Source organism: Tachysurus vachellii, chromosome 3, assembly GCF_030014155.1.
Source record: "Tachysurus vachellii isolate PV-2020 chromosome 3, HZAU_Pvac_v1, whole genome shotgun sequence".
NCBI lineage: Eukaryota > Metazoa > Chordata > Actinopteri > Siluriformes > Bagridae > Tachysurus > Tachysurus vachellii.
In genome coordinates this window covers 10,371,797-10,388,861 of record NC_083462.1, presented here as the reverse complement: position 1 = coordinate 10,388,861, position 17,065 = coordinate 10,371,797, and the positions used below count along the sequence as shown (strand labels likewise).

General features: G+C 37.3%; 1 protein-coding gene across 3 annotated transcripts in view; it reads right to left on the bottom strand.

Moving 5' to 3' along the window:
- zmym4.1 (zinc finger MYM-type containing 4, tandem duplicate 1) overlaps positions 1-11,199 on the bottom strand; it is a 26,782-nt gene extending 15,583 nt beyond the window's left edge. Inside the window, exons 1-10 of one of the 3 annotated variants that reach the window (XM_060865682.1) lie at positions 11,006-11,199; positions 9,604-9,806; positions 6,738-7,484; positions 6,380-6,469; positions 5,872-5,927; positions 5,617-5,787; positions 4,863-4,938; positions 4,392-4,641; positions 3,034-3,196; positions 468-680 (exon numbers count right to left, since the gene is read on the bottom strand). In XM_060865682.1, the coding sequence (XP_060721665.1) occupies positions 468-680; positions 3,034-3,196; positions 4,392-4,641; positions 4,863-4,938; positions 5,617-5,787; positions 5,872-5,927; positions 6,380-6,469; positions 6,738-7,449 (1,731 nt within the window). In that variant the 5' untranslated portion in view covers positions 7,450-7,484; positions 9,604-9,806; positions 11,006-11,199. The remainder of the gene's footprint in view (positions 1-467; positions 681-3,033; positions 3,197-4,391; positions 4,642-4,862; positions 4,939-5,616; positions 5,788-5,871; positions 5,928-6,379; positions 6,470-6,737; positions 7,485-9,603; positions 9,807-11,005) is intronic. The other 2 variants (XM_060865680.1, XM_060865681.1) reach the window with 2 other exon arrangements.
- Between the last annotated feature and the right edge of the window lie 5,866 nt (positions 11,200-17,065).

Here is a 17,065-nt window from a genome sequence, read left to right as displayed (position 1 = left end):
TGTATTTAAAACAAAAAGATTGTTTTTGGTAAAGTTTAAAAATGACTAAAGTTAATATTAATACTTTTCAATAATTCTTATCACCTCCCGCACACGAACCTGATAGGACAACATTAGAATACATCACATCCGGTCGGCAAATCGGATGCGGTGTAGTCGCACAAGTTCAATTTTTTTAACGGATCCGACGCTCGAAACGGATCCGAAAATTACGGATCCGCAGGTGGTCGGCACCTCACGCAGCGACCGTGCGACTCTCCATAGGAAATGAATGACTTCCGGTTTATCTGCGGTCGTTTGTCGTGTGCAGTGTGAAGGCGGCTTCAGGAGCATTTTTGTGTGTGTGTGTGTTGAATGTGGAAGCATGGTGAACATATAAGGTTGTAGAAAACCCTGTTTCCTATCTCTTATGGATTTTTTCAGGCATCACAACCGAACAGAAAAGCAACAAGTGATCCAAACGCTACCTTTTTAAAGGTGGAGAAACAGTTTTGGCTACAAAACTTCTTAGTGGTGCCATCCAATAACAAAGTTGGGCTCTTGTCGTCGCCGCTGTAGCAGTACCCTCCACATGACGTGCAGCAGTTCATGCTGAGCTTATTAGATGAGCGGAATTGGTGAAAGCAGGCGTTACTGCATAGCCTATAGACGCTGCCCATGAAGTTCACCTCATGGCGAATCTTGGCGAGAAGGGAAAGAAGGTTACGTGAGGCTTACAGCTATACCTGGGTAAATTTCAACAAATATCTCAAGTACATAAGAGCATCAATAAAGTCATTCTCAGGCCATCTAACCCCAAAGAGGAAGAAGAATGTGTTGCTCTTACAGGGAAAATGGGCAGGAAGTTACCTGTCTAAAGAAGAAAACAGAGTGTCCGGATACAGATGTGGCTATTAAGAACGCGTGTCTTTTGTGCAGCTTCACAGGAAACGTTACACCATTTCACATGGATTCCTGATGACTTGTTTTTATGAATTTAAATACATGTGTTTGTGCTTCACACAATATCCACCAGGTGGCGCAGAACCCAATGTCCTACAGATATAGACCAGATTGTCTAGGGGCTCCAGACCTCTGAAATTTTTTCAGATTGAAAAATAAAATGTGAAGCTCTGAATGAATAATCAGCTGTTTTAAACTCTTCTGAGTGTCTGCGTTACAGATATATAATTCAGTCTATACAGTTAACAAAGTTTTTTATTGTCTGTGGTGTAAAAGATCGATTAATTTTACTTAATGCAGGAGTCTGGGGGCTTCATCCCATTGAAAGAGATGTAAGACGGTCTTTATTTTGGAAGCACGCTGACTTCAAGATATTTTCTAACGACAGAGCCTTAGCATCATCATTAAGGCCCCCCATCTCAAGTACCGGACCTTATTAATCCTTATGTTTATTAAAGTTTAATGATTTATAGCATTTATAGGTAATATTAAGTGTAAATAGTAGTTATACTGTATGCTATTGGTACTTTTGTGCCTGGGACTGGACTGTTGTGCATTAAACATTATGCAGTGATAACAGAGTGTAAATGAATAAAATAAATAAATGAATAAAACTTATAGGGACGTTAAAGAGTCCAACCATTCGAATCAAAGAAGTCTTTACAAATAACAGAGGCGTCTTCCCGATTTTTATGGCCAGCAAAAATAAGGTGCTTCTTTCCGGATATCGTCTTTCAGAGCATGCTACACAATCTCAATGGGATTCGGGTGGAGTCTTCCACAGTGTTTTCGGATCATTGTCTTGGAGGTTTCCCTAATGTATTTGGCTGCAGTTTCTTTTATAATAGCATAAAAAAGATCGGTCCATAATCGACCGACAGACTGTCCATAATCACAGACTGCGATAAGACCCGGTCCCAGTCTGGATATTGCTCCCCAAACATGAAATTTTAGAGGATGTTTCGGCTTTGGATTGAACATAAGTCTACCTTTCTTAAAAATGACATGGTAGCAAAACGATCAGAAGTGACTGTTGTTTCATCAGTGAAAATGACTTATTGGAAAAACAACTTCTCGTCGATCCATTTTTGTGCTCGTTGGAGACGTTTCTCTTTATTTTTCTCTCTAATCGTTGGCCATTTTTGAGATTTTCCAGACCTTAACTCAAGTTTTTGCCTGATCCTACGTATTGATCTCTCACTGATGTCCACTCCATTGTTATGCCATAGCTGCTTTTTCACTGACCTTGAGGACATTTCATCATTTTGGCTGGTAATATTCTCTATTGCCGCGACAATATCCATGAAAGCAAGTGAAAAAAAATGAAATTAATATCTGACACTTTAGGCACGAACAAAAACAAGACATTTGTGGTAGCATCTTGAAGGGAATAACGTACTCGTTCATATCGCAAGGTTTACGTTTTCTAATGTCTTCTTATGGTGCTCAATGACGTGTGTACACCAGTGGTGTTCAGATGCCGGTGTATTTCTCGAATGGACTTTCCAGCAATGCCAAAATAGTGATAATTTTAACTTAATGATGAAACGTCTGTCAGTTTCAAGTATATAAATATCACAGCAGGGACTAACGTGTGTGTGTGTGTGTGTGCGTGTGCATATATATATATATAAAAATAATGGTCCTGTACAGAATGTACAGAATAACATGTCTGCACAGGAGGTCACAAAGATTTAAATTCGACTAAAGTGTAAACTCTAAAAGTTGAGAGAATGAAAGAAACCAAGCATATTACTGGCTTCAGTATACGTGACCGAGAATTACACACAACTGCCCGCTATTGGTGATGTGTATTCGGCGCAAGAGAATCACACACAGTTACGTGTGACGTGGCGAGAACGCGCGGGATCCTTTTCTCTGTGACGCACCTTCTTACTTGCCACATCCGTATACAGGATTTTACAGTAAACACCACACACATCTGGAGAAAAAAGGTGCTACCCGTTTGAATTACTCAAAATTTACAAGTTAACTACTGTATATAATCAGTTAATACCAGAGTAATAATAGATCTTTTTGGTGTATCTTTGAATGCTAGCTCATACTCAAGTCTGTCCTTCAAGAACTTACAGTGCAGGAATTGTGACACATGCTGCATTTGGTGCCAAGTGCAGAATTTGCACTGTCCCTCTTGTAGTTAAAGGCACTGAGACATTTCTGACTGCAGAAATCCTTTAGTGATTTTGTTGAATCCACAGCGGCAGTGACGACATCCTTTGGGTTTGGAATACTTCTGCACAGATAAAGAGAGAAATCCATGATCAGAAACAATTACTCTGACAAACATACATACGCACATGTATAAATGCACATATGCATACTTTCAGGTCCGTAAATATTCGAACATTCATTTTATTTTAGCTTTATTTTACCACAGTATACTAGAGCTAGTGCAGAATTTCAGCTGTAATATGAGGGTATTTACACTTATAGGCGGGGTGCACAATCTCTGAAAGCCAATGTTGACATTTGAAATCACCCAAACAAACACGCCCCTAACCCAAACGGGTGTCACCCCTGTTTTGATAGCTCTGCCCCACACATACATACATAACCCAGGCAACTATTATGGCGGAACCTGCTGGGGCAGCTGGTCGAGGGATATTTTTATCAGTAAATGAACTCAATGTGTAATACTATAGTAATACAAATGTGTTTTTGTAGTACTGTGTGTTGTACCGTGAAAGGTTTAGCTCCGTTTCACGCGGAAGACGACGTTCAAGAACCCGAGGCAGAGCTAACGGCAGAGGCTAACGTCAGACATGCGCACTGAACACTCTCTCCGCTGAATATTGCCAAAACACACCCCTTTCTGCTAATTGGCTACACGTTTGTTTTGTTAGTCGGCCCAAATCAGTTTTCTGAAGCATTTTTCAAACATCGTGCACCCCACCTTTAAATAGGGTGAATCGTGTAGGAATTACAGCACTTTTTATACGCGCCCCCTTTTTCTTTTAAAAGACTAAAGGGAATTTGACAATAAGCTGTTCATTTACATTTAGGGAATTTTCACAGACGCTTTTATCCAGAGCGACGTATAAAAGTGCTTTTAAGTCTCTATTGATGACAGAATTAGGATTCCATCAACCTAAAACTGTCAATGTATTTTTTTTTAAACATACACATAACAAACCAGGGGGAAAAAGTGCTAGTTCAAGTGTTTCAACCGTTCAGCTGTTCCATAGCCAAGTGAGTGTTATTCCCTTATTATTTCACAAATTTCATGAAGATCTAGAGTTGAATTCAGGTGTAGAATTTTCAGATCACTTCCAACAGTCTTCTAAGATTATTACTTATGACACCGGCATGATGTCAACATGTTACATCAAGTTCCACACGTTCACCAAACTCAATACTGCACTAAATAGATTTCAATTTAAAATGCAAGGTTATTAAATTTAAGGTTGTGAGTATTGTACATGACTCACTTGTGGCAGTAATAGCAGGATTTTTTAGAGCCAGGAATGGGCACAGACTCGGCGGATGAGCAGCTGTACAGGCAGCGCGGTGAGCAGTAAAGCTGAGAGCAGCCTTTGCGCTGGAATGCCGTCTGGCCTTTTAGCAGGATTTTTTTACAGCCTGAACACACCACACACAGAGACGTGGCAGGGCTTGGAGTCGAGACAGGCACTGAGGTGTTCGATGGGGCTTTTGACGCAGCAGCCGCAGCTGGAGATCCTGCAGAGAGATAAGAAAACTGTTAAACGTCCTCGACTTTGTGGGTTCTTCTCGTCCTACATCAGTAAAAATGCTGATCAGCTGCATTAAATGTTTCAGATAAATTATTAATTGTGACACATGAGGTACATAATCAAAGTTTTGTAAAATATAAAAAAAATCTTGAATGTATATAGAAAAAGTCTACATTTGTCTCACAAAATGATCATACGGTTTTCTACCTAATGCCGTAGAGCTTCCACCGACTGAGAAAACGGCACTGATCTTGATCTGCTCTGACGTCTTCTGGCCAAACTCCTGCACGTTTGAAAACAGATCCATCAATTGCAACATTGCAAGAAACACGGCAAGAAATTCATTAAAATGAGACCGCAGTGCTGCTGAATTCTCACTTCTGATTGGTCAGATGGTACTGATTATTTTTCTATAAACAGCAGCTTTCGCTTTAACGTCTGCTGTAATTCAAATCACAAATTTGTATCAATGAGCTTGTTCTAATTTGTTATTATTTCTATAATATCTATAGTAATCATTTACGTCTAATAATAATAATAATCAGTAATCGTTGCTATGGTGAATCTCCAGCATCAGTAGAACTGTACCGGTTTTAGGATAAAGCTGGAATTTTAAGCTTTCTGACACAGAAATTCTTTTACCCAGACATGACAAGTAATAAAACGTGGCAGCTATTAAGGGAACAACTGTTTTAGCTGCTACGACACGTGACAATAGAAACAAACTTGATTCTTGTATGTTCCACAACATTCCATTTAAACTATCAAGAAAGAAAAATCAAGATCATTCATTAATACATTTTATAAAAATGCAGTCCTTATTTTCCAAATTTCTTTGGTTTAAGACGTATAAATAACTTTGTAAAGTGCTGCATCACAACATCCCATCAGTCATTATTTTCCTGTCAATCCCGAAGGATGTTTTATTCCTTTCTCAACTGGAACGTGAGCTACAACATACTTCAGATGTATCTGGTTCATCCTTGATCTTTTCAGCTGGAGCCTGAGGCCCAAGAGCTTTCTCATATTCCTCATCCACAGGTTCATCCTTGATCTTCACAAGAGGGGAAGTAGGAGTGGGAGTCGTCGTCTTTTTCTCAGCCTCCGGTTCAGGATGAACAGAATGCTCTGGCTGGGAAGGAAATGACATACATCTAGAACATTACATTCTCATTAGAGTTATGTTTTACGAACTGACTGTTGGTCACATGCTCACTGTGTGTCCTGGAAGGTCATTCGTCAAATCCTTTAAATCTTGATTTGGATGGTTTTCTGTTGGACAAAAATAAATGACAGGAAGTCAAAACACTCACAGAATAATGTAACCTAGAACTGTGGATCTCCAAGTAGATCCTCCAGTGTACATACTTCCAATTTGGCTAAAATGAGGCTTTTAATTTTATTTTATTTATTTATTTATTTATTTTGGAAAAAAGAAGCAGCATTACGTTTCTTCACGATGTCTATGTACTGTACTCTGTATACATTGTATTGTATTGACTTGCGTTACTACATCATACGTATATAGGCTTGTTAAAAACATCCAGAGCCAAAAACTAAGAACCAACAGAAAGCACTGTGGTCAATTCAGTGAAATTAGCACCATGAAATTAACTTCTGCTTCGTTCATAATTCTATTACGCAACAACAATTCTGAATTTCTGTGTCATAACTCATGACAAATGTTTAAAAAGTAAAGATCATGGTGATTATGATGTACGTACCCGTTTTAATCGATCTTTCAGATGAGTCTTGTGATGTGCTTTTAAAAACCGTCTCGTCGAATGGGATTTCGGTTTTAGCTTCAAACAAAACTGGGGGAAAAAATGGGAGGGAAATAATGAAGCTAAATCTGAATAAAAACTAGACAGGACAATCCTGGTGATGCTAAAACTGATTTAAAACAGTGAGTATTTAATAATCGTTTATGCATATGAAGGTAATCGTATGACATTTGAATCCTCCAAACCATTGACTGACGAAGCCAAATGGTCACTGTATCAACCTGATAATGTCTCTGGTTAAAATGACCATTCAGACTTAGACATGCTCTTTGTTTTTTATGTTTGTCTGAACACTTACCTACGTTCACAAAAGACTCTGCATCTTCCGGATCATCCACCTGCATCTTCTCTTCGGGGTCATTGGCATCCCTTGCTTTTCCAGAACATCTGTCGTTCTTAACGTCTTCTACTTCAGGTGCAGCTGTACCATCTAAACCGTCCTGTGTGTTTTCTCCAATTACTTCCAAGTCTTTGGGTTCCTGATATTGCTCTGAACTCTCGTGCTCCATTTCTTCCATTGCATTATTTTCCTCTGATGTCTCCTGCACCATCTGGTGTCCCGTCTCTTCTATATTTACCTCATCCGCCTCTTTTACTTCATTCTTCTGGTTGTCAATAATATTCTTATCTAGATCAGAAGCTACCTGTGATATGTTCTCCTCTACCTCCTCCTGACTGGTATTATTCTTCTCCTCAGCCATATCTTCACACTCGTTCTGTTCTAGTCCACAGGTTTCATGCTTTGACACCATATCCTCCTCTTGTATGTCCGTTCCTTGTGGACTCGTCCCCTCGTTTTCAGCCTTTTTTTCTTCCTCTTCTTCATGGCTAATCTGATGGTCTTCCTCAACCATCTCTATTTCTACTTCGACATCCTCCTGTCTTTCATTCCCATGTTTCTCACAGTCCTCCTTTTGCCTGACATCTGAGAGATCCAGGCCGAGGGAACTTGTGTGATCTACAGAACTTACACTCGCAGATTCCTCTTCAACAAGCAAAGAAGCGTCCATCTGTGTATCTGTCTGTTCGAATATATATTAGAAGTCTGAAAGACAACAGATGAATTTTTGGATATGAATAACGTTTATCCATATTCCAAACCTGGTCAGCAAACATATCTAGTTAGCCTGTTAGCCTGGTTAATGCTTTATTTGTGAGGTATTTTGCTGTAGGTTCAACAGTCACCAAACACAAACTTTTTCAAGCAAAACACTATTTGCTGAATATTTACATCAAATATATAAATCAATGTTAAATCAGATGAAAGATGAAAGTGATGAAAGTGACGTGACATACGGCTAAGTACGGTGACCCATACTCAGAATTTGTTCTCTGCGTTTAACACATCCAAAGTGCACACACACAGCAGTGAACACACACACCCCTCGTGAACACACCCAGAGCAGTGGGCAGTATAAATTGTAAAGCTGTAGCACACCGACTTTGGCCCAACACTGAGCCCATTTTAGCAAAGGATTAGCATTTCTCATAACAAGCCTGCAAATGTTACCCTAATGTCAGGGAAACACTGGTGAAGTATTAATTTTGTTATAACAACCTCGCTAGGGCTGATCAAAAATAGGAAAAGAAGCACATTTCATAACAACTCCTTATATCTTGACCCAACGCTGACCCAATGTTGGCAACAACATTTTTCATAACAGTTTGGGCCAACATCAGGATATTTTCATAATAAACATGCCAGAACACAACCAATGGAGAGTTCATGGTGGCTGACCTGCTGGACCTGGCAGTCTGATTTTTCATGCCATTGGTCCAACACTGATTTAAATGTGGCTGAAATTTTGCTGGCTCAGCGTTTGCATCCAAAATGTTGGGATGTTGGCTGAAAGTCTGGTGGCCCGATGGACATAATTATACTGGGCCAGTGTTGGCCCTCATTAATGACTCTACAGAACGGCTGATGTTGGCATTAAGGTTGGCTGACAAAATTCTATTGTACTCACCACTGGAACGGCTGAAACTGGCCCAAATAAATCTCAAATTGCTCTCTGAGACATTCACAATGTGTATAATCTATGCAGTGAAATTGTGACTAAAGAAACTTTTTACGTAAGCGTATATAAATATATATATATATATATATATATATATATATATATATATATATATAAACTTTACATATATGATCACCTGTGTATATATATATAAAATATAAGTTTATATACATAAACCTCTCTCTCATATATATATATATATATATATATATATATATATATATATATATATATATATATATATTATAATATAGACAGGTGATCATGTATGCAACGTTTATATACATATACACAAAAAGTATATATATATATATATATATATAAACTTTTTGTTTATATAAATGTATATTTAAACTTTTGTATATATAATCTGTAATATATTGTATATTTTGTATATACAATACAAAATTTTGTATATACATTTGTATTTTGTATATACAATTGTATTTTTTTATATAAACTATGTATATAAAAACTTTTTGTATATATACACAAAAAGTATATATATATATATATATATATATATATATATATATATATATATATATATATATATATATAAAAACCTTTGTATATATAATCTGTAATATATTGTATATTTTGTGTATATAAACTATGTATATAAAAACTTTTTGTATATATACACAAAAAGTATATATATATATATATATATATATATATATATATATATATATATATATATATATATATATAAAAACCTTTGTATATATAATCTGTAATATATTGTATATTTTGTGTATATAAACTATGTATATAAAAACTTTTTGTATATATACACAAAAAGTCTATATATAAAAACTTTACATACATGATCACCGGTCTTATTTTCTCAGTTCTCACAGTGATTTAGTTTAGCAGAGATTATAAACACATGTACACAATGTATACAAACAGCAATAACACTCAGATCTGTTTGTTTATACTGGGACCCGTGGCTGTAATCCGCAAGATGCATTAAAGACGTCTTGCACACTGTCTAGTGTACTTTATGTTCAAATTCAGGGTCATTTGGAATTAAACCTCGATGTGACGCAAAAACAAAATGAGCATCAGCAGCACACATTTCAGCCATTTGTACAGAGCAGCTAAACTAGCCTCAGTGCAAGTGCGAGTAAAGATACTCACATCAGTCAGCTTGTGGTCACGCCAAATCACCATGCAGACGTCTTGTACAATAATCTGCACACTGTGAGAAGAGATGCGTAAACATGTGAGACGGAGATTAGGGACTAGAGCGTGGTGAACTCCCGCTACATTACTTCCGCACGTTGTTGTTGTTGTAGTGCGCTCCCATACAGTACAGGCCTTCGTGTAGCACACTGCGCCATCTGGTGGTCAATATCACGATTCCGCCAGAGACAATGGAGAAGTTTCATAATAAAATAAAATAAAACAAAATAAAAAAAGAAATTCAATTAATAAAATACAAAATTACATTAAATTAATCAATTAAATTAATAAATTACAATAAAATAAAATAAATATATATAAATAAAAGAAAAGAAAAGAAATTAAATTTATAAAATACAATACAATAAAATAAATAAATATATAAATAAAATAAAATTAGATAGATATATAGATAGTTTAATCTATATAGATTAATCTATATAGACAGATTAATTAATTAAATAAATAGTTAAATAAATAGTTAAATAAATAAATAAATAAATAAATGCAGGCTTGTATATTGGCATCATAAGACCCAAAACTATTTTCTGATTTTTTTGCTCAAAAGATGAACAGAAGTAAATATTAATGTTATTAAAGTAATCTGAACAGCTGTTTCACCAGGCGCCTCTCTGTAACCTAGCAAACAGCTATAATGAAGGTTTCCCTAATGCTAACATTTGGTTACTCTTTATTTTTGTTTCGTTTCCAGCGACGATCTTCCAATGTTCTCTGAAACAGGGCTGAGATCCATCATTGTTTTTTATTTTTGTAACTACAAACAATCCAGGGAACATTTTCATAACGTTTTCTTACAGGAGGATCTCAGCCAGTACTGAACTGATCTCACACGCACTCTCACACACACTCTCACACGCACTCACACACACTCTGACACACACTCTCACACGCACTCTCACACACACTCTTTCACACTCTCTTTCACACGCACTCTCACACACACTCTCACACGCACTCTGACACACACTCTCACACACACTCTCTTTCACACTCTCTTTCACACGCACTCTCACACACACTCTCTCACACACACACACACACACTTTCACACGCACTCTCACACACACTCTCACACATACACACCCCCTCAACTGTGTAAACTGCACTTGCACATTCACACAACTGCTGTTTTGCACACCACATTTTAATACCTCTGCCGCTATATAATATATAAGTGTATATATGCTTACAAGAACCCTCTTTCACATAGACCCTCTATGTGCACATTATAATGCATGTTATACAGAATGTTATACAGAATATTATACAGTATGTTATACACAATGTTATAGAGTGTTTTAACAACTAGCCCCCGTGCAAGAGTAAAGATACTCACATCAGTCAGCTTGTGGTCACGCCAAATCACCATGCAGACGTCTTGTACAATAATCTGCACACTGTGAGAAGAGATGCGTAAACATGTGAGACGGAGATTAGGGACTAGAGCGTGGTGAACTCCCGCTACATTACTTCCGCACGTTGTTGTTGTTGTAGTGCGCTCCCATACAGTACAGGCCTTCGTGTAGCACACTGCGCCATCTGGTGGTCAATATCACGATTCCGCCAGAGACAACGGAGAAGTTTCATAATAAAATTAAATAAAATTAAATTTAATTAAATTAAACTAATACATTAAAATTAAATTAAATTAATATATACAATAAATATATAAATAAATATATAAATTAAATTAAAATAAAATAAAATAAATACAGGCTTGTATATCTGCATCATAAGACCCAAAACTATTTTCTGATTTTTTTGCTCAAAAGATGAACAGAACTAAATATTCTCACTCATTTTCTACCACTTATCCGAACTACCTCGGGTCACAGGGAGCCTGTGCCTATCTCAGGCGTCATCGGGCATCAAGGCAGGATACACCCTGGACGGAGTGCCAACCCATCACAGGGCACACACACACTCACATTCACTCACACAATCACACACTACGGACAATTTTCCAGAGATGCCAATCAACCTACCATGCATGTCTTTGGACCGGGGGAGGAAACCGGAGTACCCGGAGGAAACCTGAATAAACTTGAATGAATGAAAAAGGAGGCGGGAATCGAACCCCCAACACTGGAGGTGTGAGGCGAACGTGCTAACCACTAAGCCACCGTGCCCCCAGAACTAAGTATTAATATTATTAAAGTAATCTGAATAGCTGTTTCCCCAGGCTCCTCTCTATAACCTAGCAAACAGCTATAATGAAGGTTTCCATTTGGTTACTTACATTTCCAGCATTTACCAGACACCCTTATCTAGATCCAGAGTGACTTAAATTATCTCATGTTTGTACAACTGAGCAATTGAGGGTTAAGGGCCTTGCTCAGGGGCCCAACAGCGGCAGCTCGGTGGAACTGGGAGTAAACTCGCAACCTTCCGAATGGTAGCTTGACACCTTAACCACTAGGCTAACACATGCCCATGTTACTCTTTGTTTTGTTTCTTTGCTGTGAGGATCTCATAACAAGGCATAACTGGCAAGGTTCTATTTTTATTACCAAAGTCGGTGCTGTATCCAAAATGTTCTGGGAAACATTTGCCAAATGTTGCTTTTGGGATACTAGATTTTGTAACAGCTAACTAACGAGATAACGAGATCACCAATCGTTGCTTTTTATTTTATAACTACAAACAATCCAGGGAACATTTTCATAACATTTTCTTACAGGAGGTTCTCAGCCAGTACTCTAACCCTAACCCTAACCCTAACCCTAACACACACACACACACACACACACACACACACACTTAACTGTGTAAACTGCACTTGCACATTCACATAACTGCTGTTTTGCACACCACATTTCAATACCTTGTTAAACTGCAGCTATATAATATATAAGTGTATATATGCTTACAAGAACATAGTAAGACCCTCTAGGTGCACATTATTATGTATGTTATACAGAATATTATAGAGAATACTATATAGTCAGTGCTATTTTGTTTGTTTATTTAGTGTTTTGTATTGTCTGCATGCACTGTCTCGTCTCGCAGTAGGCTGCACACGATGCACTTTATATGGCTAGGACAACTTTAATTCCTTAGCACTAGTGTTGTTTTCATGTAGCTGTATGTTGTGTTTTGTAGTACCATGGTCCTGGAGAAATGTTTCATTTCAGCTATATATTGTTGAAATGACACAAAAAGCTTATTCACTTGACTTGAAAGATCACAGGTGAGATTTAGGTACCGTTCTTTGTAACCACAAAACCAATTTCTGGGAACTTTCTTGAGGTTCACCAAAGCTTGATTAGGTTTTAATTTCTGCATACAAGTAACATAATACTGCTATCTTGTCCATATGTGGCACGTTGTATATTATATATTCATGTATATTAGAGAGACCACTAAATAAATCAATTAAAAACCAATAACCAAACTGGTTAATAACCAAATTGGTTCATTTTTGGTTAATAACAGAAAACGTAGTCTACTTTTGTGTAAATGTATATTTGTAGTGTTCTGATTTATGATTATGAAACCACAAGTTATAAGTTAAGTTATAAAGCAGCTATATTTAAGAGCAAACAACAATTTAGATAAACATATTTATTTGTTAATTAGGGCTCAGTTCAAATGCCATTAATGAAAGTAATTGTGATAAACATGATGGCAAAATCATGGTATTAACAGTTGTTCTAAATCTGCTTTTCACACTTTTGAAGCGTTGGATTATGTAAATGTCTTTCTTTCTCCTTCTTGTTGCTTTAAAGCATATTTGTGATCCACCTCATCCATGAAACCTTCATCAATAGACTCACTGTCCTTGTCATCTACGTGTACAGTGGCCTCAGTTGGTAAGAACACATGCAGCTGCTTCGGGCCCTTGGTGGGTAAAGCTCTGCTGAAACATGGTATCCCTTTAACGGATAAATTCTCCACCTGGCATGCAAGTGAATGGTGCTGCTTCACCAAAGGTCGAAGGCCACACTGGCTGATGTTAAGGCTGCGAGCTGAGTTAGTGACACGGTTGATCCTGGGAAGAGGTCGTAGTGGAAGAGAAAAATGTGTATACACAGGTCTGCAGGCCAGCAGGGGTCTGTCTGTATGTTCACGAGGAAGTGATGAGGTGTGTTTTTTCGAAGTAGGAAAGAATTTGTATGAAAATGTCTCATACAGTGGCCTCTGGCCCGGGATGGACAAGGCTGGTTCAGTGATGCTTCTGACATTCAAAAGTAAAAGAAAAAACAGAGAAAACAAATATAAAATATTGAAATTTAACCATCTGACAAGTGGAAGAATAATAATTAAGTATATAAAAGTATCTGTGTAAAAGATATGTAATTAACTTAATATGTAATTATATGTAACATGTAATATGTAATATGTAATAATAATGATTTAATTCCTGTACTATAATGAATCAATAACATAATTCAGTATGTAGAATCTTTGTTTTTAACTAAACATATATCCGTTTATCTGTCCATCATACAGTTTACTCATTGTTCATGGAAACTATATTTATAAATGTACAATCAGAGCACATGATTAGGTTGACAGTTTAGGTTGGAAAGAAGGCATAAAACATTTCCAGATATAGCATAAGTCTTGGCCTGGGATAATAGAACATCCATTACAACATCCCTCAGTCATCTTTGAGAGGGAAAAAATTATCTCTGATTCTTTCAAAAACTGTAAATGACCTGATATGTCTATTGTGTGTTGTACCTATGATGTGTTCGAGTCTGTTGATATGTTAGAAGTGCATAGTTCAGGTTTTTTTAATCAGTTCAGTCCCGTTGCCTTGTCACATTGACCATTGTTTCCATACCGAAAAATCCCATCAGAAGCTGTTGGTCATCCGTAGATCTATCGCATACTGTATAGTAGGGTAGTAGGGATATTCGGACGCAGCCATGGTTTGCCAAGACTGGTGTGGAAGCACTCACAGCCTGCACAGAAACCTGATTTCAGCTGTAGTATTTTTATGCCCATATTCTTTGAAAATGTCTGAGATTTTTATGCCCATATTCTTTGAAAATGTCTTATCATTCTGTGCCAGGTGTGGGTGTTTTAATTGCTTCTAAATCCAGGCACAAATCTGCCATCCAGGCAGGTTGTGTTGGCATCACCATGAGCACAGGGGATGTCTAAACCAGGCACTGCATCTTTAAGATAATCACTGCTGAGGCAGTAAGCACATGGCTGGGGCCTGTCTTTGGCTTCCAGCTGATTCAGACATTGGCTATGTGAGCATAAATTTCACCAGCCTGGCTTTGCTTAATCACAGTGTGTGTATCATCAGAGAATATAGGGTTTGTTATATGGAAGACAAAATCCAGTTGTAGCCCTAAATCTGCATATTACTTGTTTTTGGTCACAGATCCACCAGATGATAGGCGGTGAGGAGTTTTAAAATCATCACAACAAATACTGAGAGAAGCCCAATCTGCAAGAATAAGCCTAGCCCCATTGTTGTTTGTTTGAAGACCTGGCTACTGTAGCAAGCTCGGTACATTTGACCAGGTCAGTCATACTTCAGTATCACAGCTCAGTGGTTGTACCAGTGGAGAGCTCCAACTCGGTGAGGAAAAAGATAGTGTTTACCAAAAAACTGATGAAAGAAATGAAGAGATGACGGGAGTCTATTGCCGGAACTGGAGTAGCTGACGAGTGCATAGCTCAATAGGATATACATGTGATCCAACACATGTACAAGAGAAGAAAGTGAAATAGGGCTGTAAGATCATTGGATGATCTAGCAATGTTACCCATGTTATTCTCAAATCGTTTTATTTGAAAAACAGTAAAATTAGCTTTTTTTGAAGTAGTTATGCTTCAGATTGTAGCTTAAAAACTTGCTTTCTCTTCCGCATATGTAAATGAACATGGTATTTTGAAAAATTTAATCAATAAACTCATTCTAGTCATATGATTTACATCATTAATGCCTAAACTATCACCAGCACAGAACTGTGTTCACTCATGACTGCCATGATTATAACTATCTTTTTTTGTTTTATTTCAGTAGTAACCTCTAGATATCAGCTTACCCTGGTGTCCTTTGTTGTTCCATATTGGTGAGTGATGGAAGTTTTAAAGATTCCCATATTCTAGGTCCACTTGAAGCTGATGCAGGAAGCACAGAGCTGGAAAGTAGGTACATTTGTGTCATATCAAGACCTTTCTGTATTTTTTGGCGCTGTTTATACTGTGTAGTATTCCTGGCAATGTTAGGATTAGGATTGGTAGCGCTCATGTTTGCAGAGCAGTCGCTAACACAGTGAATGTGCACAAACAGCTGGGGGTGCCTGTGTCGAAACAAGGTCATGAATGATGAATGGTCATTAAAGATGCAAAGAGTAGGTCCACACGCTACCCAATTCTTTTTCTTTTTCTTTCCCACTTCCGCAGGGTCCGTTTACAAGCATTTGGAGAGGCCAGATATCACAGGCAGGCGTAATTAAAATAGTTTAAAGACTCCCAAGAGCCAAACTGCACATAATTATAATTATTATACAGTGATTCAGTTAGCAAAGAAACTGCTGAGTCGTTTTATAGGATGAGATAGCTAGCAGTTCGAAAAACTCATAGCTTGCCATTTCAAAGATGTGCCTTGGGACTAGGGTGAATTTTCTCTTAGGCAAGCCAAAGTCTAGATGGCAGAGCAGAGGATAGAGAGCAAAGAAAGAGAATAGAAAGTGAGGGAACATTTATTTAAAAACCATCCTAAACCTGACTCACTTGATTGAGCTGTGGCTTCTTTTGAGCAACAGTGTGGTGCGTGATGTGCTTTACATGTTTCCTAATAGTCTATTACAGCTTCCTGATCCAGCCGTGAGAATGCTTTCAATACACTCTTCTCATGTTAAGTATTTAAAAAGAAAATCAGAATGTAACAATTCCACCATTGCAAAAACTAGTTTGATGCACAATTAATAAAACTTGAGCATTTTCCATCAGTTTGTAGGTCGACTGGATTGAAGATAAACTGCCCCAAGTGTTTTGTGTATTGATTGCATCCCATAAGGTTTATTTCCCAAATTCGTATCCAATATTCCCATGACAAATGACTAACAAAGCAGTCACTGATAGAAAAAGAAAAAAAGTAGTGCGTGTAATATATATATATAATATATATATATATATACACATATACATACACACACACACATATATATATATATATATATATATATATATATATATACACACACACACACACACAGAGTATATATAGAGGGTGAGCCTAATCTGTACCAAACACAAAACATGAGACTGTTTAGATTAGCATAATGTGGTGAACATTAAGTGTAGTAAACTGTTCCATCCATCCATCTTATTGTTGTCTAAGCAAACTGCCCAGTGTTGTCTTTTGCAAATCTGCATCTGTTACAATAAAAAGAAAAACCTCTTTAGATGACTTGGTCATACTTAA